The sequence below is a fragment of the Argopecten irradians genome, chromosome 1, assembly GCF_041381155.1.
Source record: "Argopecten irradians isolate NY chromosome 1, Ai_NY, whole genome shotgun sequence".
NCBI classification, from domain to species: domain Eukaryota; kingdom Metazoa; phylum Mollusca; class Bivalvia; order Pectinida; family Pectinidae; genus Argopecten; species Argopecten irradians.
In genome coordinates, this window is record NC_091134.1 from 64,746,105 (window position 1) to 64,757,521 (window position 11,417).

General features: G+C 41.1%; 1 protein-coding gene across 1 annotated transcript; it reads right to left on the bottom strand.

The window, feature by feature from the left end:
* Window positions 1-3,434: 3,434 nt before the first annotated feature.
* LOC138305422 (uncharacterized) lies at window positions 3,435-10,633 on the bottom strand. Its single transcript, XM_069245650.1, has 2 exons — window positions 10,438-10,633; window positions 3,435-4,252 (listed from the first exon to the last, which is right to left on the bottom strand). The coding sequence occupies exon 2, from the start codon at window positions 4,241-4,243 to the stop codon at window positions 3,500-3,502; it is 744 nt and encodes a 247-aa protein (XP_069101751.1). The 5' UTR covers window positions 4,244-4,252; window positions 10,438-10,633; the 3' UTR covers window positions 3,435-3,499.
* Window positions 10,634-11,417: the final 784 nt, after the last annotated feature.

Here is an 11,417-nt window from a genome sequence, read left to right on the forward strand (position 1 = left end):
CGTTGTTTAGTTTAGATTGGTCTCCCTTTGTCCACGATCAGAAAAAGAGGCCCACAGGGCATGTAGCTTTCATATGTTTTACATCTATGACTCTCTCTATATATGATGCATTGCAGAACTTGCAGTCGTTGGAAATGAATCTGACTGCTAGTCGTTGTATCCTTTCAAGTTTGTCAATGTTCCAAATTATTACAGCATACTCAAGAACGGAGCGCACCAGTGAAATATATGCTATTTTTTTGCATGTAGTTGTGTCCCGTTTTAGAAAGCCTATAATGAGGAGCTTTTTTTGGCTATTTTTGTAACATGATGTTTCATTTCAAATTGTCCGAAACTGTAAGACCAAGATATGAATTGTTTTTCACTTGCTCCAGGATATGCCCGTTTAAGGTGTAAATTTTTTTGACTTTTCCTTTTATGTTCAGGATCAGAAACATACATAGAGATTGGCAACTCCTCCAATTTTACGATCGGCAGATGTGGCCTACCTCTGTATGTGCATAGGGGTTTTAGATAAACTTTTAAATAATTGAATATAAAAGGATAACTTTGATATGGTGTAAAAGTTCAGTAATTTTCAGATGGTTTGAGTACGATTTTGGATAGAAAAAATAATATTTTAACTAATTCATTAATAAACAAAACGCACTTCCGGTTTTGAATGCCTGATTTTCGAAAAAAACCCAGGTAAAATTGCTTATTTTTGTGCTATCAAAAATCATATTAAATGACATCAATCGGGAAAACTGAATGATATAATGTTTAAACTTTGCGTTGATTCAAAAATATCTACACTTAAAAGTAGTTAGCCAAGGCAAAAAGCCTACAAATCGGAGGTCCCTCTGCCTGTCAACATAGACAAAGAAGAAGGAGTTTCCAATCTCTATGTATATATGTTTCTGTCACGATGTGTTTGCCCATTGTTCCAAATTTGTGTAGGTCATCCTGTAATAATTGATGGTCTTGGTATTTGTTGATTTCTCGGTGTAAGAGACAGTCATCTGCAAAGAGTCGTACTTTTGAACTAACAAAATCAGGTAGATTATTGATGTGACAGAGAAACAATAGCGGTCCGAATATTGTTCCCTGAGGGACTCCTGAATCTACTGAGGCTTCTCGAGAGAATTATCCTTCAAGGGTTAGTCCCATCTGACGATGCGTCAGGAAGGTTGAGAGCCACTTGTGTAGATTTCCTTTGATGCTGTATTGGTTCAGCTTTTTTTTTTGTGTGGTACATTGTCAAATGCTTTTGAAAAGTCGAGGATGGCTAGATCGATATGTTTGTTTTTATCGGATGATTTCATGAGGTCGTCCATAGTGATGGCAGGTTGGGTTTCACAGGAAAATCCAGAACGAAATCCATGGTTGAGCGATATTAAGATGTTGTTATGCTCTAGATGGTTTAGCATGTGTTTACAAATAATGTGCTCTAGCAGCTTGTATGGTATGATAAATGATTATGCAAACCATTATAAAACGTTTGTTTGCGTTTTTATCGTACTTGTTTGATATCGCTTACCCACTAGGCAATAAAAGTGAACCACATAAAATATCAAATTCTCATCGAGGCATTATTTTTCTACATAATACATATGAAGGTCTTTCTGAAGTGAATTTATACAAGTCCACAAATTGTGAATTTGACGTCTTGTGAGCGGTACGGTAGATATTAAGAATGGTAGTTGTGTTTGTTTTGGACAAAAATAATATGTAAATGCATGTATACATATCAAATAATTGGAAACCTACAAAAAAGTATAGAAAACTATGCCCGAGTGATTTTCTGAGGCAGTGCTCCACTACGACACATATGGACTAATTCGTACCCGGCCGAAAGGTATAGACTTGTATGGTACCGATGTTAATACTGGTCTATAATTCTCTTCTGCGTGTCGTTATCCCTTTTTAAAAATAGCTCATATGTTTGCGCACAACCAATCTGTCGGTAGTAGTCCAGTATTTAGGGAGCTTTGAAATATTGCTGATAGTCCGGGTGAAATTTGTGCAGTACATTCCTCAAGTATTCTGTTCGGGATGTTGTCGGGTCCATGTGCTTTTGCTGGCTTCACTTTGCGTAATTGCTTGGTAAGACCGTCTGTTCTGATTGCTATATTTCCAATATGAGATTTTGCTGTTTTGGTTGTTGATGGCATGGTGTTTCCTTGATCTTCTTTAGCGAACATGGATTTGAATTGATTTAACAAAATTTCGGCTTTGTCCCTGCTATAAGTTGTAAGTGTGCCTTTGTGTTTGAGTGGTGAAACACCGATGTTGTCTCATAGGGCTGCCGCGGTTCACCGGTATATTGGGGTATTGCAATACACCACCAAAAAATATTGTACCGCGATACAGTGTGACGTTTACCGGGTCCGATCCAGTCACAATTAACTGATGATCTATAGTGTCTATATTATGTACTGTTCCTATCAAATTACTCAGTGCAAATATATACAAATAATACACAGCTGATCTAGCTGTGATTCTATCTATCCCTAAATATTATGATTTACAATATCAATCCTACTGATCACTCAGTGCCTCTGAGTGATCATGATAACTTAACTTCAAAATATACAAACAGCATAAATCATACAGATCAGAATAATTATTAAATGATTAGCAACAACTACTGAATTATCTATAAGCCTATGCGAGTAGTCTCCCCTACCTCGGGTGATTCGATAATCCCTACTCGTACATATATAACCAGACTACGATAAAATCAATGTTATATTATCTATTAAGAACCTTTCCCTAAGGCCTAACACTACCGAGCTATCGAGTACTCAAAATCACTGTGCACTCACAGTACTCACTGCTACTGAGCACTCACGTTTACCGAGCACTCTCAGAGTAATCACTCCAGCAATGATTCACACACAATCATTACATATTACCGAGTACTCACAGAGTAATCACTAGTACTCTCAATGATTCATGTAAACGTAATTATTCAACGAGCAATCCCAAGGCTCAGTTTACAACTTACTCTCCAGAGTATATAACGCGGAGGAGGAAAGCCTTATTCAGGCACGTCAATCTCCGATCTCAACTCTACCGTAAGTTATTATCAACTGACGTATATAGGCAAGCCTTGTTCAGGCACATCTATATTTACCTTGTATTTACTTAGGTGCTTTCACTTCAGCAGCTCGTCCAACACTAAGAAAAATCTCGTTGAAAACCGCGGCTTTATATACTGCCGGGCAACGACATTAGCGCCATCTATTTACAATAATCCTAGGCTCTAGAACGCTTAACTCACATATAGCTTAACATTACAAGCGTCTACTTGACGGCGAAACTAACAGACAAAATAGAACAGACAGCGATTCCGGATAGCATGGTAATACAACCGTATTTCATCACACTACCCACGCCTCCGAGCAACACGTGTCCTCACGTGCCATTACAGATAACTATAAGATACAAAATAGATTAAAGATAAAGGATTTATTGGTGGTTGTGACAAAGAAAACGATCAATTTGTCGCGGGTAATCAGTAGGACCTATCCAGTGCCTCTGCCCCAAAGAATTCGCAATACTCCACCAGCTCGACATCTCGGCCGTTGTCCGAGTATCTGGTGGTCTTCGTAACAGTTTTTCTGTTCACAGGCTGCTGTCTTAGCTCTGGTTCATAGGGATCAGTCTGTGTTGATGCATCCGCTCTTTCAAAATCGGTCTGTGTAGGGATGGAACTACGTAGCTTCTTCGAAACAACTGGCATCGGAACCATATTGATCGGATCCTTAGGGTCCACCCTTCTCTTTGGTGCCATGACAGGAATCGGCCTCGTAGGTTTTCTTATTGCACGTCCTGCCAAGAGGCAGTCATCCTCGGAGGATGAATCATCATGCACAACGGATGAATCTGAAACTTCCCCGAGAAGATCACCAGGGTCTTGTCCCTTCCAGCTCTCCACATCGGTCTCTGGTGAGTGAGCTTTGCTAAGTGCGCCTGAAGTAGAAGGTTGAGCCTTCGGCGAGTTCTTAGAAGATAATGCAGTATTCAGACTCTTTCCAGCAGCTTTCGGAACATCTACTGTCGCATCATGGCGCTTCTGGTGCCTGGTCATATTAGTAGGTCTAAAAGTTTTGTAACTGCACTTGGGACAGGACAAGGTCTTTTTCTCCATAGTTTCAATTCCACATTTCAGAATATGTTCTTTCATATCGTCGATGTTTGCCGTCCTAAATGTACACATGGGGCATTTCTTTACCGGGGTTGTCTTGGTTTTCGCCATCTCGGATATCTGTAACAAGAAAGAGCCCTCAGTTACTTAACAGCATTAACATTTTAATAACGCGAAGTATAATCAGAATGCCACTTCGGTTTATGTCGCGTTCGCCTTGGGATTGCCCTGTCAGATTCACACTCATTCTCAACACATATGAGTTTCTTTTCTGATTCACTGACATTTTCTTGCTCATCACTCTCAGGCAAACTAGATTCAAAACATGACTCATCAACTTGAACTTGCACATCCTTGCGCTCAAAAGCTTCTGCTTTGCTCTCACCACGCAATACCTGAGGATGTTTCAATCTCATTCTATCAGCATGGATTACTTTAGGTTTCCCCTTGTACCCACATGAGACTCTGTAAGTCACATCTGTCAATCTAGCAAGTACCCTGAATGGTCCTCGCCAACGACTTGCTTACTTGTGCGTGGTGCCAGCTGGAATATTCGGGAAAAAGACATACACAGAATCACCGGACTCAAATTTGGTCCAAGACAGCTTCTGGTCATGATAACGCTTCTGTCGGAGCATCGCACCTTTTGAGTGTTTCCTTACTAACTCATGTGCAGTTTCCATTTTCTCTTTCAATTGCCAAGCCCACTGATTCTGGGGAATCGCTCTGATGTTCCTAGGCATTTCATACTGTATGTCTAATGGAGTACTCGTTTCCCTTCCTAGCATCATGGCGTTCGGAGAGCTTCCTGTTGTCTCATGCTCTGTGGAGCGATAGGCCATCATCACATATGGCAGGTGTTCGTCCCAATCCGTTTGATGGGTATCCACAAACGCACTCAGCATGGTTACGAGGGTTTTGTTAAATCTTTCAACCATGCCATCTGATTTTGGATGGTAGGGAGTGGTATGCGTCTTGTTGATCTGTAGCAATTTACACATCTCCCGGAACAACGCGCTCTCAAACTGAGATCCTTGATCTGAGTGAATGGCATAAGGAACACCAAACCTAGCAATCACTTCTTCAACGAGAATCCTGGCCACTGTCTGGGCTTCCATGTTCGGCATTGCAAAGCTTTCCGTCCACTTTGTGTAGTAGTCTGATATAACTAGTATATGCCGATTGCCCTGTTGTGTGAGGGGGAGTTCACACAAGATATCGATTGCAATTCTTTCCATGGGGAACCCTGACTCCACCATTTGCATAGGAGCTCGTTTAGTTTTACTTGGATTCTTTCTTTTACTGCACTGCGGGCATCCTATTACGTATTGTTTTACGTCTGCCTGTAACCCTGGCCAATAGAAACTCTGTCGGATTTTTGCCAAAGTCTTCTTTATTCCCAGGTGTCCCGAACTCCGATTGTCATGACTGTGAGTCAGCACGGTTCGTCTTTCCGATGCAGGTACAATTGCCTGTAGATTTGCCTCTGAATGGGGATTTTTCCGATACAACATGTCCTCATGTATCACCAGGGATTCAAATTGTGCCCATAGTGTTTTCACCACTATGCTCCGGTCACCAATTTCTTTGTACGGAGGTTTTTCTCCTCCTTTCACCCATTCAACCACTACTGCAATATCAGCATCATCTTCCTGCTTCTGCTGAAGGGATGGCTTCATTTCAATTTTGTGATCTTTTGAATCCACCATTGCTACGGGATTGCAGGCCTCAACATTTGCAGTTGTCTCTGATTGGTTCTCCCACATGGGGTCAAACCCGCATTGTCGACATGGTATCCGACTCAATGCATCGGCATTGCGGTGTTGAGTTCCCGGCCTGTGTTTGATGTCCATGTTGTAGGAACTCAGAACCTGTAGCCATCGGGCCATTTGCCCTTCTGGTGTCTTAAAATTGAGCAGCCAGCGCAGAGAACTGTGATCCGTTCTCACTGTAAACTTCCTACCGTATAGGTAGTGTTTAAAATATTTCACGAAGTGTACGACTGCCAACAACTCTTTTCTTGTTACACAGTAACTTCGTTCCGCTTTGGTCAGCGTACGACCTGCATAAGCAACTGGTCTCTCATTTCCATCAATGTTCTGTGAAAGAACTGCACCGATAGATTTGTCGCTCGCATCGGTGTCCAAGATGAAAGGCTGCTTAAAATCTGGGTGAGCCAGTATGGGGGCATTAATCAAGTGATTCTTCAGGGTAGTGAATGCCTCCTGACAGGCTTCAGTCCACTCAAATGCCCTGCCCTTCTCAGTCAGTCTGTGTAGACAGCTCGCAATCTGTGAGAAGTTTCTGACAAATCTTCTGTAATATCCGCAGAAACCCAAAAATGATCTCACTTCCTTGGTATTCTTTGGAATGGGCCACTGCTCTACAATTTTCACTTTGTCATCATCAGTGGCTATACCTTTCTCAGATATCACGTGTCCAAGGTAGACTACCTCCTTTCCAAATAGTTGGCATTTCCGGCTCTTTAATTTCAGCCCTGCAACAGAGAGTCTCTCAAACACAGTTTGTAGATTTAGTAGCATATCATCAAAATCTTTTCCTACCACAATCACATCATCCAAATAGATGAGGCAGATCTGCCATTGAAGTCCGGCCAACACAGTCTCCATTAACCGTTCGAATGTAGCTGGGGCAGACGTCAATCCGAATGGCATCACCTGGAATTCATATAATCCAGTTCGAGTCGAGAAGGCAGTTTTAGGACGATCTTCGCTTTCCAGTTCAACTTGCCAGTATCCTGCATTGAGGTCGAGTGTAGAAAACCACGTACACCCTGACAAGTGATCCAGTGCCTCATCAATGCGTGGCAATGGATATGCATCATGAACGCTCACAGCATTGAGTTGCCTGTAATCAACGCAAAATCTGAGACTTCCGTCCTTCTTGCGTACCAGAACAATACCAGAAGACCATGGGCTGGTAGACTTCTGCATTACTCCTCGATCGAGCATATCCTTAACTTGTCTATCTACTTCAGAACTCAGATGTGCTGGTACTCTTCTGAGAGGTTGTTTGATGGGTCGAGCATCACCTGTTTCTATCTTGTGTTTTATGACTGTAGTCCGTCCAAGATCACTGTCGGATGCTGCAAACAAGTTACTATATTTCAATAGTAAAGCCTTGACCTTGTTGCTCTGTTCTGAAGTCAGATGCTCTTTTGATCTCTCTAATAGTTGATCCAAATCTTCTCGGAGTTTTCCTGTTTGTGCATCACTAGAGGATTGCACTGTCTCCATCACAGTCGATACAGGACTAGCATGAGCAACATTGGTTCCTGGGTAAATGGTTTGTGGATCCTCCTGCAGGTTCATGAGCCTCACGGGAACAGTAGTCTCGCTACTCACCAAGGATCGGGCTACCAGAGCTTTATCATTCTTCAGAAAGGAGTTGGTACCTTCTATAATAAGTGATTCATCCTTCATCTGTTTACCCACAGGAAAATTAACTTGTCCCGTAATGATCATTTCGCTCTTACCAGGAATGGTTATCTTCTCAGTAGCGACAACTCGAAAACATCCAAGTGTTCCCTCGTACTTTGTGTCAACAGGCATATCGTCTAGAACAAGCGATCCACGCTTCAGATCAATCAGACCATTTCTTGATCTCAAGAAGTCAAGGCCAAGGATTCCTTCATTACTTATTTGTGCAACTACTGCCTCAAAGTAAACATCCCTGCAGCCTTCAGGTTTTATCATAAAACCTCCCTGACCAAGGACTTTGAGTTCACTTCCATTAGCTGCCAAGACATCCTTTTTAACTTCTCTCAGTTTTGGTCTCCGCTCTTGTGGAATTCTCTCATACACTTCTTGTGACAAGATTGTCACAGTAGCTCCGGTATCGACCAACAGCTTCACATTGGTATGCTGAACTTCTGCATTGATATACAGTCCAGCCTCCTGAGCAGCAGAGGATACTCCGATTCCGGCTGATTGTTTACTCCTGCGCCTTCTTGTTCTAGTCCTGACTGGATTAGCAGCTCCATTTGATTTCTTATCCGATTTCTTTTTGAGCTGAGGACAATCCCTACGAAAATGTCCTGTTTCATGACACTTAAAACAGCGTCGCTCAAAGTTCGAATCCTTCCCACCTTGTTTTTGCTGATCGGGCTTATACTGATTTTTCACTCCCGATTGTAACTGGCTGATATCTCCTTGCATCTTTTCCAACTTCTGTTGGATGCTTCTCAACATGGATTCCATCCCAGACTTCTCAGTCTCTACTGGATGGTTGGCATCAGTACCCTCAGTACTTGTATTCCTCAAATAGACATGACCATCATTTCCGTGTTTCTCTGCTTTCTTATAAGCCTCCAACTCAACCGCTAGATGAATCGCATCTGTAAGGTTCTCAGGTCTCGCTTGTTTAATGCGAATACGCATATCCGAATCAGCTAGTGATTCTAGAAACTGTTGCTTGGCCAAAGTTTCTCTCACTCCACCTTCAACAGTTGGATAGGTTAAATTAACTAACCTACGAATAGCTTGACCCAGCTCTGGAAGTGTTTCATTAGCCCTCTGCCTCCTTTCCAACAACTGTACTCGATAAAGTTCAGTTTGATTTGGTGGGGCAAATCTTTGTTCGAGAGCTCTCACTAATGAGAAATAGTGATCTTGCTTCCTGGTAGGTAAATCACCAAGTATACCCTGAGCTTGTCCTCTCAAACTCACAGCAAGATATAGTCCCATCTCATACTCTGACCAGCGATTAATTCGAGCACATGTCTCAAAATGAGACAAATAATCCCTCCATGGTGTCGTGCCATCATATGTAGAGGCTTTTACTGACACATGCTTTACATTGGGTTTCCTACTCAATGATTGGTCCTCATAATCACTATCATCCAAATCAGCGATCGACTTTGGATTCGTTCTCCTCCGCTGAGGGGAATAATAGCTTGATACATCTTCTTTCTCGATAAATCGAGCTGTACCTCTTTGATTTCTGTCTCGATAAGTGATATTGTCTGCTCTATCATCATCAAATCGCGAGGAATGGGTGTTCTCCGAGAATCTCACCTTAGGAGTGCTCTCCCCTTTACTTCGGACTCCAAAATTTCCTTCGTGTGATGATTTCTTCAGTCTTTGCTGACTAGCAGACTCTCGCAGGCTCTGATTCTGAACATCTAGTTGGCGTAACTGTTCCTGCATTTTCTCTATCTCCCTATCAATCTCATGAGATGAAATATCTTCAGGCGTGCTCATACTGCTATATAAATCAGCAATATCTGCCTTTACCTCAGAAGTTCTGCCATCTGCATACATAGATGTTATACCAGAATCTCTATAATGACTGCTCCCCTTCGACATCTGTAGTTTTGGTGTAGAGTGAAATCCCTGTCCACTATCCTCACCAAAATCCATCTCAGAATTTCTCAACTGAGTGCGAGATGTCTCATCAGAAATCATATTCACAATAATATAACAGTTAAATCTAAAATCACATTTTATTTAAAACTGAGTAATCGAACAGCACAAAAATATAGACAAGATCACCACCGCTTTCCAACTCAATACTTATGTGTGACGTTTACCGGGTCCGATCCAGTCACAATTAACTGATGATCTATAGTGTCTATATTATGTACTGTTCCTATCAAATTACTCAGTGCAAATATATACAAATAATACACAGCTGATCTAGCTGTGATTCTATCTATCCCTAAATATTATGATTTACAATATCAATCCTACTGATCACTCAGTGCCTCTGAGTGATCATGATAACTTAACTTCAAAATATACAAACAGCATAAATCATACAGATCAGAATAATTATTAAATGATTAGCAACAACTACTGAATTATCTATAAGCCTATGCGAGTAGTCTCCCCTACCTCGGGTGATTCGATAATCCCTACTCGTACATATATAACCAGACTACGATAAAATCAATGTTATATTATCTATTAAGAACCTTTCCCTAAGGCCTAACACTACCGAGCTACCGAGTACTCAAAATCACTGTGCACTCACAGTACTCACTGCTACTGAGCACTCACGTTTACCGAGCACTCTCAGAGCAATCACTCCAGCAATGATTCACACACAATCATTACATATTACCGAGTACTCACAGAGTAATCACTAGTACTCTCAATGATTCATGTAAACGTAATCATTCAACGAGCAATCCCAAGGCTCAGTTTACAACTTACTCTCCAGAGTATATAACGCGGAGGAGGAAAGCCTTATTCAGGCACGTCAATCTCCGATCTCAACTCTACCGTAAGTTATTATCAACTGACGTATATAGGCAAGCCTTGTTCAGGCACATCTATATTTACCTTGTATTTACTTAGGTGCTTTCACTTCAGCAGCTCGTCCAACACTAAGAAAAATCTCGTTGAAAACCGCGGCTTTATATACTGCCGGGCAACGACATTAGCGCCATCTATTTACAATAATCCTAGGCTCTAGAACGCTTAACTCACATATAGCTTAACATTACAAGCGTCTACTTGACGGCGAAACTAACAGACAAAATAGAACAGACAGCGATTCCGGATAGCATGGTAATACAACCGTATTTCATCACAACAGTTTACCTGTACCGGTTTTTTACGACATATTTTCTTAGTATCATAATTTCATTAATTTGATATAATTAAAACGTCCTGTCATTAAAACAAAACCAGCAAGTTGTATTTGTTTTCCTTTCCGATAATATGAAGCCATGTGGGTATCCTTTTCGTTTTCATTCGATTCAGATGTCGGTCAAATGTTTGTAACTAACGTGTATAATGTTCAAATGATTCAAACATTTGCATGACGTTGAATATAAACAATATGACATTAGGCTAGTTTCTGAAATATTATCAAGCTGATTCGCTCCATCAATCAACAATACCGGAATATCTAATTCTCTAAACACATTTAAGGCCCGGTGAATACATGGCTGCAGGGATTTTGCCAGCTTTTTCAGGCTTCATCGTCCGCCGCCATTTTCGATTTCCTACACGTGTCAAAACAACACTGCAAGCCGGTCAGCCCTATGAAGTTTAATCACGATCGTAAGCTTATTTTGCCAGGACAATTGTACGTAAATTTGTTCATCGTTTAGGTTCAAAAGTGTAAATATTTGCAGACACTATCATGTTTAGTTATTGCATTATTAGGTTACGATCGTCTGTAACAGTTAGCCTAGCGTTTTCACAAACAGACTCGTATTTTTTTAAAACAAGAACACATTTGAACATTTTTGTTACTCAACAACATGGTTCAAATCGATGTAAAACTACATAACATAGCACTGTATGTTTGTATA

Excerpts from the sequence above, each read along its gene's own strand:
- LOC138305422 (XM_069245650.1), bottom strand. The coding sequence starts at position 4,243 with ATGGCGAAAACCAAGACAACCCCGGTAAAGAAATGCCCCATGTGTACA.